This window comes from Mobula hypostoma, chromosome 6 (genome assembly GCF_963921235.1).
Source record: "Mobula hypostoma chromosome 6, sMobHyp1.1, whole genome shotgun sequence".
In the NCBI taxonomy this organism is placed as follows: domain Eukaryota; kingdom Metazoa; phylum Chordata; class Chondrichthyes; order Myliobatiformes; family Myliobatidae; genus Mobula; species Mobula hypostoma.
The window spans coordinates 139,787,838-139,803,840 of record NC_086102.1 but is presented as its reverse complement, the minus strand read 5'-3'; the positions used below and the strand labels follow the sequence as shown (position 1 = coordinate 139,803,840).

General features: G+C 40.9%; 1 protein-coding gene across 1 annotated transcript in view; it reads left to right on the top strand.

The window, feature by feature from the left end:
• Positions 1-16,003, top strand: part of LOC134348766 (collagen alpha-3(VI) chain-like) — a 118,699-nt gene that overhangs the window by 66,114 nt on the left and 36,582 nt on the right. Inside the window, exon 14 of the mRNA XM_063052569.1 lies at positions 11,778-12,416. Coding sequence (XP_062908639.1) covers positions 11,778-12,416 — 639 coding nt within the window. The remainder of the gene's footprint in view (positions 1-11,777; positions 12,417-16,003) is intronic.

Sequence of the window (16,003 nt, the reverse complement as noted above, 5' to 3'; positions counted from 1 at the left end):
TTCTTTTTTGGATTAGGGCTCCTTGCTATGCAGTCTCCCACCAATGGATTTCCTAACCATTTATCTTATCAATTTATGTTAAACATTTCTTAAAAACCTCAGAAAGATCAATCCTTAACCTTCTTTGCTCAAGTCATGTAATACAACCCTTTCAACCCTGGTATCATTTCATCTTCAATATATATTTCTTATTGTGTGTTCAGATCTCATCATATACAATTTAACCAAAGCCTTTTGGAGCTGTAACAAGACTTCCATCTGCATTGCAATGAAGTAAAATCTAGCATTAAAAACATTTTTATACATGTCTACTAGATCACAGTAATTGCTATATCTTGAACGCAACACTTTTCAAGAAACAGAAGACAGCAGACGCTGGAATCTGGACCACCAAATAATCTGCTGGAGGAACTCAAAGGTTCAAGAAGCATTTGTGGGAGAACAGGAATCATTGACATTTCATACTGAAACAGGACTGGTTCTGATGCAGGATTTCGACCCAGAAAACAAGCCATCCCTTTCCTCCCACAGATGCTGTTCTGCCTGCTGAGTTCCTCCAGCAAATTGTTATCTCCAAATCTCTCTGCTGCTCTCATCTTCCAAAATGAATAACTTTGCATTTTCCACGCTATACTATATTAACATAACCTAGCAGTGATCCTTTGCAAAACCTTCCTCCTGTCTAATGATTTACTGTGACACTAAATTTGGCCCTTTCAGCAATGTGCCCGTATGCATCCTTTCATCCATTTATCTATTTCTCAAGAGGTGAAAAGCTGACATCCCAGTATAGATATCATGATTCTGTGGATATTTACCCATTTTTATCTCCTCAGTTAAGCCATTTGTTAATCATTTAATCCGGTAAGATTTCCCCCTGATTTATTTCTATCTTCCTCACATACCTAATAATCTATCAGGGAAAAAGAAACATCTTAAATACTTAAGAAAATCCTTAGTGTTAATCTTGATATTCTTCTCCAACTACTGAGTCAGATTTGGCCAAACGTATAAAAAAAATCAAATATTTGGAACAGGCTGATACCACCAATAAAAAGAATCCTCTCCAAATTCAGGAAAGAACTAAATAGTTTTTCCTAATAATCCATAAGCAAACATTTATTCAATATCAGGATTTGCCATTTAAGGAAAAACTGTTATTAGAAAATAAAATGAGTTGATGAATAAAATGCCATATTAAATTTGGACGACTTGATTTGAAGCCATACTTTGCCTTGTCAGAGCACCTTAAGCAACCTAATTTTGCAGCCAGTAAGGACTCTTAAAACAGTCAATAACATTTAATAAATGTTAAATTGTAAAGCATCCAAATTGTTCACAGAACAGTTCTCCAAATGGCATGTGTTAATTACTATATAATTGATTCTCATGGTAGTTGAGGTATAAACATTGGAATGGTATGTCCCTTTGAGAGAGCAGATAGGGACATAGACCCAACAATTCTGTAGATGCTTGAAATCAAGAGCAACGCATACAAAATGCAGAAGGAACTCAGCAGGTTAGGCAGTATCTACGGAAATGAATAAACAATCAACGTTTTGACCTAAAACCCTTCATCAGGACTGGAAAGGAAAGGGAAGAAAGCCAGAATGGGTTTGTAGTTTAATGCTTTGGACTTCCATTGCTGCAGAACCTTCGTCCTAGGAGGAGGTCAACAACCCATTAGTGCAGAAGTCATCCTGCCACTGAGTCTCATGACTGGACAGGCATCAGAAGAGACTCATCAGTTATTGTCAGGGATGGAGCACTTTAGGTTGTGACTAGAGAGGCTAGGGCCTGTTTTACCTGGAGTAGAAGGGGTTAAAAAGGGTCATGATTGAGGAATATAAAATCATTATTGGCATAGATAGGGTAGAACACAGGAATCTCTTCCCAACACAAGAGATTCTGCAGATGCAAAATCCAGAGCAACGCACTCAAAATGCTGGGGAACTCAGCAGGTCAGGTAGCCTCTGTAAAGGGAAATAAGCATTTAATATTTTGGGCTGAGACCTTTTATCAGGATGAGAAAGGAAGAGGGAAGAAGCCTGAACAAGAAGATGGAGGGAGAGGAAGGAGTACAAGACGGCAAGTGATAGGAGAAACCAGGTGAAGGGGAAGATGAGCTTTTCTCCCCTTGACAGAGGTGTTTAAACTAGATGGCTTGGATTTAGGGTAAAGGGGAGGGATCTAAAGGGGATCTGAGGAGACATCTTTTACCCAGAAAGTCACGAGCATCTGGAATACACTACGGGATAGATTGATAGAATTAGAGTTGCTAACAACATTGAAGAGGTGTCTAGGTAAGCATTTGAACTGCCTTTTCATTGAAGGTTATGTGGGTCAGGTTGCTGGAAGATGGAATACAGGTGGGGTGCCCACTGGTTGGTGTGGTCAAATTGAAAAAATGGCATGCTCTGATATTTTATCAGTCTATCACTTACCAGATGGATGAATGTGAAATTCACTTCTACAGCAGTCTGGCATTTAGAATATGTATTATAAAGCTAGAATTATGTTATAAAACATATAAGTGTATCGCAGTACAGACAGGGCCTTTGACTCTGTGTGAATATGTTAACCATGATACCAATCTAATTAATCCCATACATGTCTACTTGGTCCACATCCCTCTATTCTCTACCTGTTTGTATGTTTGCTTAAATGCTTCTTTAGCATTGCTATTAAACAACACAATATTTCTTTCAGTTGCTCCCCCAGATGCAAGCAGGAGAGATATTGTATTCCTTATCGATGGATCAAATAATGTCGGGAATGCAAATATTATGTATGTTCGTGATTTTCTCATTAGTGTCATAGAAAATCTTGACATTGGAAGAAACAGAATTCAAGTAGGTTTGGTGCAGTACAGCAACTTTGCAGAGACTGAGTTCTACTTGAATACATATTCTTCAGAAGATGAACTTCTGTCTCATGTGAAAGGACTGAGTCTAAGAGGTGGAACCTCTCTCAATACTGGTGCGGCGGTAGACTATGTGCTCCGATACCACTTCACCCAATCTGCAGGGAGTAGGAAAGAGGAAGGAGTTCCTCAGATCTTAGTGCTGATCACTGGTGGGAGGTCTGGAGGTTATGCTGGGCAGCTGAAAGATGCATTGAAGCGAGCTGCTGTGTTGACCTTTGCTATAGCAGCCAAAGATTCTGATCCATTACAGCTCCAGGAAATGTCAATCGACCCAGGTCTGATCTTCAGAGTGCAGGAATTCAGCTCACTGCCAGATGTACAGGAACAACTAATGCTATCATTATCAACGCTGACTGCTCCGACAGTAGTTCACAAACAGCCAGCAGTAATTACCGAAGGACCCATAGGCACAGTTACTGAAGGTACATAAATTTTGTTGTGTGTTTGGTCTTCATCAATCCTGATTCCTTCTCATCAAGCTGGTCATTAGAATTTACGTCAGTCATGTAAAAGAAGATTTGAAATCAGTCTTAGAGTTACCTAGACGCTTCCTGCTAAGTTGCAGCTTAATCTCGCATTTGGCAATCTATTTTTCAAATCTGTCCATTGGCTACCCCTTACAATCTCCCACTAACCTAAGAGATAATAGTGCTTTTCCAAATCTGACCTTATTAAGTGTCTCTGAATTTGATGACAAAGCATTTTCTTTGCTCATTTAAGATGCACCTCAAATCTTTGACGTGAGTAGACTTTGTGTATAGGCCATACCAGGTGTAAAGTTGAATTAATTTTCCTAATCTTTAAAGTAAGTTTGTGGAAGCAAACAAACAGTACTGAATTTTATTGTTTTCTCGGCCTCTGAGACACCTATACTTTGAAACCTGCAGCTTACATATTAGTTGAAAGGGAATGAGAAGGGATGTCATCAATTAACCTGGCATACTCAGGACATTTATGAAGCTAGACCATAAAACACATGAGCAGAAATCGACCCATCGAGACTGCTCCACTATTTGATTGAGCTGATTGATTATCCCCATTCTCCTGCCTTTTCCCTGTAACCTTTGAGACCCAATGACTCAACCTCCACGGTTATCTGTGCCAATGAATTCCACAGGTTCACTACTCCCTACCTAAAGAAATTCCTCTTCATCTCTGTTGTAAAGGGATGTCCTTGTACTCTGAGGCTGTACGCTCTGGTGCTGGACTATTCCACTTTTGAAAACATCCTTTCAGTGTCTATTCTATCTGTGTTTTTCAATATTTGATAGGTTTCAATGAGATTCCCCCTCATTCTTCTAAACCCTAGTGAGTACAGGCCCAGAGCAACCAAAAGCTCTTCATACATTAACCTTTTCATATCCAGGATCATTCATGTGACCCTCCTCTGGACCTTCTCCAATGGCACCTCATCCTTTGTTAGATAAGGGGCTAAAAACTGCTCACAATACTCCAAGTGCGGTCTGACCAAAGCCTTTTAAAGCCTCTATGTTAGATTCTTGATTTTATATGCTAGTCCTCTCAAAATGAATGCTAACATTGCATTACCGTCCTCGCCACTGATTCAACCTGCAAGTTAAAGTAAGGGAATCCTCCACAAGGATGCTAAATCCCTTTCCACTTCTGAATTTTAAATTTGTTCCCCATTTTAAAAATAGTCTCCGCCTTTATTCATCCTACCAAAGAGTGCATGACCGTACACTTGCCCACATTGTATTCTATCTGCTACTTCTTTGTCTATTCTCCTATTCTGTTCAAGTCCTTCAACGTATTTCCTCTTCCTTAACAGTGTCTGCCCCTCCACTTATGTTTATATCATCCAAAAATTTGGCCACAAAGCCATCGATTCCATCATCCAAATCATTGGTATATAATGTGAAAAGAAGTGGTATCAAAACTGACCCCTGCAGCACTCCACTAGTCACTGGCAGCCTACCAGAAAAAGCCATATTTATTCCCACTCTTTGCCTCCTGCCAGTCAGCCAATTTTCTATCCATATTAATACCTTTCCTGTAATACCATTCTTATCTTGATTAGTAGTCTTCTGTGTGGCACATTGTCAAAGACCTTCTGAAAATATAGAAAATAGTTGCAGGAGTAGGCCATTCGGCCCTTCGAGCCTGCACCGCCATTTATTATGATCATGGCTGATCCTCCAACTCAGAACCCCGCCCCAGCCTTCCCTCCATACCCCCTGACCCCCGTAGCCACAAGGGCCATATCTAACTCCCTTTTAAATATAGCCAATGAACTGGCCTCAACTGTTTCCTGTGGCAGAGAATTCCACAGATTCACCACTCTCTGTGTGAAGAAGTTTTTCCTAATCTCGGTCCTAAAAGGCTTCCCCTCTATCCTCAAACTGTGGCCCCTCGTTCTGGACTTCCCCAACATCGGGAACAATCTTCCTGCATCTAGCCTGTCCAATCCCTTTAGGATCTTTTGCGTTTCAATCAGATCCCCCCTCAATCTTCTAAATTCCAACGAGTACAAGCCCAGTTCATCCAGTCTTTCTTCATATGAAAGTCCTGCCATCCCAGGAATCAATCTGGTGAACCTTCTTTGTACTCCCTCTATGGCAAGGATGTCTTTCCTCAGATTAGGGGACCAAAACTGTACACAATTCTCCAGGTGTGGTCTCACCAAGGCCTTGTACAACTGCAGTAGTACCTCCTGTACTCGAATCCTCTCACTATAAATGCCAGCATACCATTCGCCTTTTTCACCGCCTGCTGTACCTGCATGCCCACTTTCAATGACTGGTGTATAATGACACCCAGGTCTCGTTGCACCTCCCCTTTTCCTAATCGGCCACCATTCAGATAATAATCTGTTTTCCTATTTTTGCCACCAAAGTGGATAACTTCACATTTATCCACATTAAATTGCATCTGCCATGAATTTGCGCAGAACAAGTAATGCCTAAGTTGCATATATTCCAATGCAAGATGTATTGTAGGAAAGGCAGATGTGCTCAGGGCATGGATCAACACATAGAATTATGGTATTATAGCCATAAGTGAGACTTGGTTGCAGGAGGGGCAGGACTGGCATCTCAATATTCTGGGGGCCATTGTTTTAGATGCAACAGAGCAGGAGGGATTAAAGGGGATGGGGTGGTGTTACTAGTCAGGAAAAAAGTCACGGCTGTGCTCAGACAGGTCAGACTCAAGAACTCCCCTCGTGAGGTTCTATGGGTGGAACTGAGGAATAAGAAAGGTATGACCACGTTAATGGGGCTCTATAACAGACCACCCAACAGTCTGTGGGATTTAGAGGGACAAACTAGTAGAGAGATTGCAGACTGTTGCAAGAAAAATAAGGTTGTGACCGTAGATGATTTTAAATCTTCAAATATTGCCTGGGACTTTCAGATTGTAAAAGAACTAGATAGGATGTGTTTGTCAAATGTGCTCAGGAATGTTTCCTTAATCAGTACATAGAAGTCCCAGCGAGAGAGTGTGCAATACTTGATCTCCTATTAGGGAATGAGACAGTTCATGTGACAGAAGTTTGTGAGGGGAACACTTTTATCTCGTGATCAAAATACCATTAGTTTCAAAGTAATTATGGAAAAGGATAGGTCTGGTCCTTGGTCCTTGAAGCAAGTCCAGTTTTGGTGGTATCAGAATGGATCTGACAAGTGTGGATTTGGACTGGCTATTTTCTGGCAAACGTGTACTTGGTAAGTGGGAGGACTTCAAAAGAGAGATTTTGAAAACACAACATATGTACAGTATGTGCCTGTCAGAATAAAAAGCAAGGATAACATGTTTATGGAACCTTGGTTTTCAAGAGATGTTGAGGCCCTGGTTAAGATGAAAAGGGGTGTATAGCAGGTACAGGAGGAACAAACGAGGCAATTGAGGAGTATAAGAAATGCAAGAGAACACCTAAGAAAGAAATCAGAAGGGCTAAAAGAAGGCATGAGGTTGCTCTAGCGGACAAGGTGAAGGAGAATCCTAAGGGCTTCTATAGATCTGTTCAGAAAAAAAAAATTGCAAGGGACAAAATTAGTCCTCTGGAAGATCAGAATGGTAATCTATGCGTGGAGAAAAAGAGATGGGGGAGAATTTACATGGATTTTTTGCATGTGTTTACTCGGGAGACAGATACAGAGTCTATAGATGTGAGGCGATGCAGCAGCGAGGTCTTGGACCCTATACAGATTACAGAAGAGAAGGGGTTTGCTGTCTTTTGGCAAATTAGGGAAGACAATCCCCAGGTCCTGACAAGATGTTCTCTCAGACTCTGTGGGAGCCAAATGCAGGGCACCAGCAGAGATATTTAAATCATCGTTAGCAACAGAAGAGGTGCCAGAGAAATGAAGGATAATCAATGTTGTTTTGCTGTTTAAGAAGGCTCTAGGAATAAATCAGGAAATTATAGGCTGATGAGGCTGACATCAGTAATGGGAAAGTTATTGGAAGGCATTCTCAGGGAACAGATATATGAGTAGTTTGAATGAAATTGTCTGATTAGTGATAGTCAACATGGTTTTGTGCATGGTAGGTTGAGTCTAACTAACCTTATAGAGTTTTTGGAGGAAGTTACCAGGAAAGGTGATGAAGGCAAGGCAGTGGATGTTGTCTACAGGGACTTCAGCAAGACATTTGGCAAGTTCTCACACGGTAGGTTAGTCAAGAAGGTTTAGTCACTTGGCATTCAAGATGAGGTAGTAAATTGGCTTTGCAGGAGAAGACAAAGAGTGGTAATAGATCTTTGCTTCTCTGACTGGATGCCTGTGACCAGTGGAGTGCTGCAGGGATCAGTGCTGGGCCCGTTGTTGTTTGTCATCTATATTAATGATCAGGGTAATAATGTGGTTAACTGGATCAGCAAATTTGGGGATGACATTAAGATTGAGGGTGTAGTGTGATAGTGAAGTTAACTATCAAAGCTTGCAGTGGAATCTGGACCAGCTGGAAAAATGGGCTGAAAATGCCCATTGAAAGTAGCTTTATAGGTAGACAGAGTCATAAAGAAAGCTTTGGTATGTTGGCCTTCATAGTTCAAAGGACTGAGGACAGGAATTAGAATGTTATGTTGAAGTTGTATAATAAATTGGTGAGTCCTAATTTGGAGTATTGTGTGCAGTTTTGGTCACCTACCTAAAGGACAGATGTAAATATGATTGAAAGAGTACAGAGAAAATTTACAAGGATGCTGTCAGGACTGGAGGACCTAGGTATAAGGAAAGTTTGAATATGTTTGGGCTTTATTCCTGAAAATGTAGAAGATTGAAAGCCAATTTGATAGAGGTATAGAAAATTAGGAGTGTTATACAAATTACAATAGGAGATAGAAAATACATGCCAAAAGGGCAATGTTACAATAGTCATGGAGGACTTCAATATGCAGATAGATTGGGAAAATCAGATCGGTGCTGGATTATAGGAGGAGTAATTTCTCGAGTGCCTACAAGGTGACTTTTTAAGAACAGCTCATGGTTGAGCCCAGTAAAGGATCAGCTATTCTGGAGTGGGTGTTGTGCAATGAACCATAATTGATCAGAGAGCTTTTGGTTAAAGAACCTTTAGGGGCAAGTGATCATAATGTGATCAAATTCATAGTGAAGTTTGAGAAGGAGTAGCTAAAGTCAGATGTCTTGGTATTAGAGTGGACTAAAGGGAATTACAGAAGCATGAGAGAGGAGTGGGCCAGAATCGATTGGAAAAGAACACTAGTGGGGTTGACAGCAGAGCAGCAATGGCTGGAATTGAGGAAAGTAATTCGGAATGCACAGAGAATCCCAAAGAGGAAGAAATTTTCTAAAGGCAAGTTGAATGACACCACTGTGGCTAACAAAAAAAGTCAAAGTCAACATAAAAAGCAAAGAGAGGGCATATAATAGAGATAACATTAGTGGGAAGTTAGAGGATTGGGAAATTTTAAAAACCAAAAGAAGGTGACTAAAAGGTAATTAAGAAGTTAAAGATGGAATACGAACGTAAGCTAGCCAATAATATTAAAAGAAGGTACCAAAAGATTCTTCAAATATATAAAGTGTAAAAGAGAGGCAAAAGTGGATATTGGACTGCTGAAAAATGATGTTAGAGAGGTAGTAATGAGGGACAATGAAACAGTGGACAAACTGAATAAGTATTTTGCATCACTATTCAATGTGGAAGACACTAGAAGTATGGTGGAAATTCCAAGTGTCAGGGGGCATGAAGTGTGTGAAGTTACCATAACTAGAGAGCAGTTTCTTAGAAACTGAAAGGTCTGAAGGTAGATAAGTCACCTAGACCAGAAGATGTACACTCCAGAGGTCTGGAAAAGGTGGCTGAAGAGATTGCGGAGTGATTCTTTCAAGAATCACTGGATCCTGGAAGGGTTCCAGAAGCCTGGAAGATTACAAATGTCACTCCATTCTTCAAGAAAGGAGAAAGGCAGAAGAAAGGAAACTTCTGGCCAGTTAATCTGATCTCACTGGTTGTGAAAATGTTGGAGTCAATTATTAAGGATGAGTTCTCAGGGTATTTGGAGGCACATGATAGAATAATCCACAGACAGAATGGTTTCCTCAAGGGAAAATTTTGCCTGACAAATATGTTGGAGTTCTTCGATGAAATAATAAGTAGGATAGACAAAGGAGATTTGGTTTAGGGCTTAGATTGGTTTAGGGCTTAGATTTGCTTTAAGGCTTAGATTTTCAGAAGCACTTTGATAAGATGCCACACATGAGGCTGCTTAACAAGCCACAATCTCATGGTATTGCAGGGATTAAAGGGAATAAAATGAGCCTTTTTTGGCTGGCTGCCGGTGACTAGTGGTATTCCACACTAATTCTTTTTACTTATATGTCAATGATTAAGATAATGGAATTGATGCAAAGTTTGCAGACAATATGAAGATAGGTGGAAGGGGAGGTAGGTTTGAGGAAGTAGAGAGGCTACAGAGTGTAATGTGTGGCCAAGTGGTTAGGGTGTTGGACTAGCGATCTGAAGGTCGTAGGTTCGAGCCTCGGCCAAGGCGGTGTGTGTGTCCTTGAGCAAGGCACTTAACCACACAATGTTCCAGTCTACCCAGCTGAGAATGGGTACCGGCAAAAATGCTGGGGGTTAACCTCGTGATAGTCTGGCGTCTGATCTGTTGGGGGGGGGTGGAGTCTCGTACTCTCAGTCACTTCACGCCATTGAAACCAGCATAACCACCGGCCTGATGGGCTACAAGGCTCGTGACAGACTTTAGAGAGGCTACGGAAGGACTCAGACAAATAGGGGGAATGGGAAAAGAAATGGCAGATGGAATGCTGTTTTGGGAAGTGTGTGGTCATGCGCTTTGGTAGAAGAAATGAATGTTGACTTTTTCTAAATGGACAGAAATGTGAAAAACTGAGGTGCTGCAAAGCGACTTGGGAGTCCTTGTGCTGGATTCCCAAAAGGTTGATTTGTAGGCTGAGTCTGTGGTGAGGAAGGCAAATGCAATATTAGCATTCATTTCAAGAGGAATAGAATATAAAAACAAGTATTTAATGTTAAGATTTTATAAAGCACTGGAGAGGCCTCACTTGAAGTATTGTGAGCAACTGTGGACCCCTTTTCTGAGAAAGGATGTACTGAAACTGGAGAGGGTTTAAAGGTGTTTCAGGAAGATGATTCTAGGATTGACTGTCTTGTTATATGAAGAAGATTTGATGACTCTGGGCCTGAATTCAATAGAGTTCAGAAGAACGAGAGAATGACCTCATTGAAACCTATTGAGTGGTGAAAGGCCTTAATAGAGTGGATGTGGAGAAGATGTTTCCTATATTGGGAGCATCTAAGACTAGAGGACACAGCCTCAAAATGGAAGGATGTCCTTTTAGAATGGTGATGAGGAGGAGGTTCTTTAGCCAGAGAGTAGTGAATTTGTGGAATTCTTTGCCACAGGCAGCTGCGGAGGCCAAGTCTTAATGTGTATTTAAGATAGAGGTTGATAGGTTCTTGATTGGTCAGAGCAGGAAGGGATATGGGGAGAAGGCAGGAGGAGATTGAGTCTGAGAAAAAAATTCCGTCAGCCATGAGGGAATGCTGGAGCAGACTCGATGGGCCAACTGGCCTAATTCTGCTCCAATGCCTTATGGTCTTATGGTATAGATGGGGTAAATACAAGCAGGCACAGATTTATCTGCCTTTTCCTCCTGTTCGTAGCCTCACCAACACAGCACCAGGAGCAATGCTGATATTACAATCTTCAGGTCTTATTTTTGAACCTTCTACCTTACTCACTATATTCATTCTGCATGCCTACACTCCTTTTTTTACTTATGTTGTTGGTACCAATGCACATACAACCTCTGGTTGCTCACCTTTTCCCTTGAGAATGTCCTCTAACATCTAGAACTGCAATGCAAGTTACTGTGATATGAATATCCATCCCAAAATTGTGCTGATTATTTGCTTTTATTTTCCATACGAATTCCACAAGGACAAATTTTAGTCCGTATCTCAAATTTTTTGGATAGTGATTTGTAAATTATCTCAGGGAAAATTTTCTTAAACTGAATGTCCATTATACCAGGGTCACCTGTATTTTTACTGTCTCTACTGTTAACTGTTATGTTTCAAGATTACAAAGGGGTATTTAGGTGTTGCCCTTTGTAGTTTATATGTACTGTAATAAACAATTCATTAGTCATTTCCAGTAATCAATAAACACCAAATAATCATGCTTTGCCATCATGTAACTGCCAAATCTCAACCAATATCTTGTGACATCCTTCAACATGGATGCTGTAACTTTCCCTTTAATTTCACTTCTCTTGCCTGCTCTAATCTTGGCAAAGGTTTTTAAAATGTTTTTGATACCCCAACATTTCAATTGGCTTTCTGTATCCTGGAGTATTTTTCATATGTATTCTTTTTCTAGGTCCGTCTACAACAGACAGCAAGAGAGACATAGTATTTCTCATTGATGAATCTGATTATGTTGGGAATTCAAACCTACAGCCTATCCGTGACTTTGTCTCCACAATAATTGAGAACCTTGATATTGGAAGTGACAGAGTGCGAGTTGCTTTGGTGTTATATAGCGACACTGAGGAGACAGAGTTTTATCTAAACACCTATTTGAGAAAGGATGAAATTCTGGATTTCCTAAGAACGCTCAGATTTAAAGGTGGTAGGAGACTCGCAACTGGGAAGGCGCTGGACTTTGTCCTCACCTCTCACTTTGTCAGCTCTGTAGGCAGCAGAAGAGAAGAAGGTGTTCCCCAGTTCTTGGTGCTCATCACTGGTGGAAGGTCTGGAGACGACTTCAGAAGAGCTGCAGATAAACTGAAGCAGAGCGCTGTAATAACCCTTGCTGTTGGATCTGGGTCTACAGATACTGCTCAACTGAAGCAGATAGCTTTTAAACCCAACCTGGCCTTCCATGTGAGGGACTTTTATTCTCTACCAGGCATACAGCAACAGGTAATGACGTCATTACAAAGACCACATACTCTAGAAATAATTACTGAAGAGACAACAGTGCATGTTGAAGAACCTGTGGTCGACAGTACAGAAGGTAACTGAATTATATTTACATTTTTCTCCATGACTATCAATCATGACATTGAAATAATTTCAGAAGAAATATTGTTAATCTTTATCTTTTAAACCCAAAAATTGAATCTTTGCTTTCCATGAAATGAATTATTGGTGTATTTTTATTGGCCTCAATAGATTCTTTATTGGTTAGGTGAATAATAATAGGCTACCTTTGAGAATTAAAGGCCTAGATTTTAGTGGGTAGCTTGGATTACAGGAGGCTGTGAAGTAGAATAAAAGCAGCTGTTTTGACTTTAGTTTATCTCACATTGTTATGTTTGTTAGGTCAGCTGTGGAAATCTATGGAAATCTTCTGAAACACAGGGCTTATTATTTTCTGATTAGCAGGGTGAGTCAGAAACCTCAGACATATCCTCGAGGACAGACAGACTCTTTTAATTCATTTATTTCATGTGTGTCACTGGAAAGCTACTGTTTGTTGCCCATCGCTAATATGCCATGAGAAGGTGCCTTCTCAAACATCAGCAATCACCTAGTGAAGATACTGTGCTTTCATGGTGCTTTTAGAAAGGGTGTTTTGGGATTTAAACCAGCAATAATGAAGGAGCAGCAATATATTCCAAATCAGGAGACTGCTCATCTTGGAGGGTCCTTGGGTCTTCTGCATTGTCGGTTTAGGTGATGGATTAGTTTTGTTAACCAGTTTTGTTAATTAGTTTTTGCAAAATACTGGAAAGCCACAATGGTCGAGGAAGTGAAAGCTAAGGGGAGAACTTGGTGTCATTCAAGTAAGCTGCTTTGTTCTGTGTCACACTGAACATTTTAAGATTTGTTCAAGTTGTATTCATCCATATGAAAGAGAATATTTCAGCCTCCTAAAAAATCAAATCCTTGTTCACTTATCTTACAAGAAACCACCCCATAGAACATAGAACAGTAGATTTTCTAATTTTCTACCCTAGTCTCTGATTTTCTATCTTGTTTATGTCTCTCATAATTTTATAAAATTCAATAAGGTCATCTCTCAGCCTCTGATGGTCCAGAGAAAACAATCAAGCTTGTCCAATCTCTTCTTATTGATCATTTTCTCTATTCCAGGCAATATCCTGGTGAAACTCTTATACTTCCTTTCCAAAGCCTTCACAGTCTCTTAAAATACCCTATCATATTCACCTCCACCACCGTCACCGGCAGTCCATTCCATGCACTCACCACTCTCTGTGTAAAAAACTTACCCCTGATATCTCCTCTGTACCTACTTCCAAGCACCTTAAAACTGTGCCCTCTTGTGCTAGCCATTTCTTCCCTGGGAAAAAGCCTCTGACTATCCACATAATCAATGCCTCTCATCATCTTAAGCACCTCTATCAGGTCACCGCTCATCCTCTGTCGCTCCAAGGAAAAAAGGCTGAGTTCACTCAACCTATTCCCATAAGGCATGCTCCCCAATCCAGGCAACATCCTTGTAAATCTCCTCTGCACCCTTTCTATGGCTTCCACATCCTTCCTATAGTGAGGTGACCAAAACTGAGCACAGTACTACAAGTGGGGTCTGACCAGGGTCCTGTACAGCTGCAAAATCACCTCTCATTTTACTTAATGTACATATAAATTGCCGCAGAATTCTCTTTATTACCACTTGCCATGGCCATTTCATGCCCCCTTCTCATTCCCTCTTTTTTCCTGCTTTCCTTATATTCCCCTGGGGCCATGTCAGATTTCTGATTCCTGAACCTTACATATGTTTCTTTTCTGGTTTGACTGAAATTGCAACATTTCTTTTGAGCTTAGGTTTGCAAACCTTGTCATCCTTCTACATGGGACTATAGTTGATCTGAATTCTGACTAGCCAGCTTTTACTGCCGCATATCACATCTGGATTTAACCAGTAACAGCTGCTCTCAAACTACTTTATCCAGCTCCTGCCTAATACTGTTGTACAAGTTCAAGCTCAAAGTTCAAAGTAAATTCATTACCAAAATATATACTGTATATGTCACCCTGAGATTAATTTTCTTGTGGGCATTCACAGTAAATACAAGGAGCAAAATAGAATCAAAGGATGCCTGCCCCAAACAATGTGGTAAAGACACCAGACTGTGCAATTACAAAAAGAAACTAATAATGTTGCTTTCCTGCGATAGTGCTCTGGGTAGACGTGTCCAATGGTACAGAGGGCTTTACCTGTGATGGACTACTACTAGTCCACTGCTTCTTGTATCCATTACTTCTCGTAGGCTTTTTGATTCAAAGGCATTGGTGTTTCAGTACCAGGCCATGATGCAACTGGTCAATATACTCTCCACCACATATCTATAGAAGTTTGTCAAAGATATAGATGAGATGCCGTATCTTTGCAAACCTTTAACAGAGTACAGGCACTGCTGTACTTTCATGATAATGGCATTTATGCAGACTGGGGGATCGCTTTGCCGAGCACCCACGCTGCGTCTACCTGAATAAGTGAGATCTGCTAGTGGCCACCCATTTTAATTCCACTTCCCATTCCCATTCCAACATGTCAGTCTGTGGCTTCCTCTGCTGTCACAATGAGGCCCACTCAGGTTGGAGGAGGAACACTTTCTATTCCGTTAGGGTAACCTCCAACCTGATGGTATGAACATCGATTCCTTGAGCTTCTGGAAAAGCACCCCCTACCCCCTCCAGCATTACCCATTCCCATTTCCTGCTCTCACCTTATCTCCTTACTTGCCTACCTGCCTATCATCTCCCTCTGGTGCTCCTCCCCCTTTTCTTTCTTCCAAGGCCTTCTGTTCTCTCCTATCAGATTCCCCTTTCTCTAGCCCTGTATCTCTGTCACCAATCAACTTCCCGGCTCTTTACTTCATCCCTATCTGCCCTCCTGGTTTCACCTATCACTTTGCGGTTCTTCCTCCCCTTGCCTCACTTTCTTATTCTGACTCCTTATCTTTTTTTTCCCAGTCCTGATGAAGGGTCTCACCCCGAAACATTGACTGTACTTTTTTCCAAGGATGCTGCCTGGCCTGCTGACTTCCTCCAGTCTTTTGTGTATGTTGCTTGGAATTCCAACTTCTGTAGATTTTCTCTTGTTTGTGAGTACCAAGTTGTTCTGTTTTATGGTTACAGACAGTCTTTTCTTCCTTGCTCTTCTTGTCTTACATGCAGTTTTGCCATGATTGACCCTATCATTTGCCTCCAATGTCATCCAGTAAGCCTAGCTGAATTCCTCCACTTTAAATATCTGACTGGACCTTTGCTTCATCTCATCTGCTATCAGATCCTTCATAATCCCTTTTTACCTTCAGACTTGTTACACATTCCTGCCTTACCTGCCTTGTTGCACCCTTGATAAACATGTGATCATCCAAAGAACTTCCTTCTTTCAGAAGACACATCACCCCTTTCACCCTCCCCTCTTTATTCTTCCTGCTTTCTGATTGACCTGACATGTAATTTCATATGGATAAAACTGAATCCTTCCTGGTTGAGTTGTTTCCAGGTGCAGCCAATGAATAAAGTGGCATATTTGACAACTACCAACTTAGATTTCAATTATGGGAATAGAAAGTTATGGGAATGGGAGTGTTAGATGGCCGAGGTCATATTGCAATGGTCATGGTG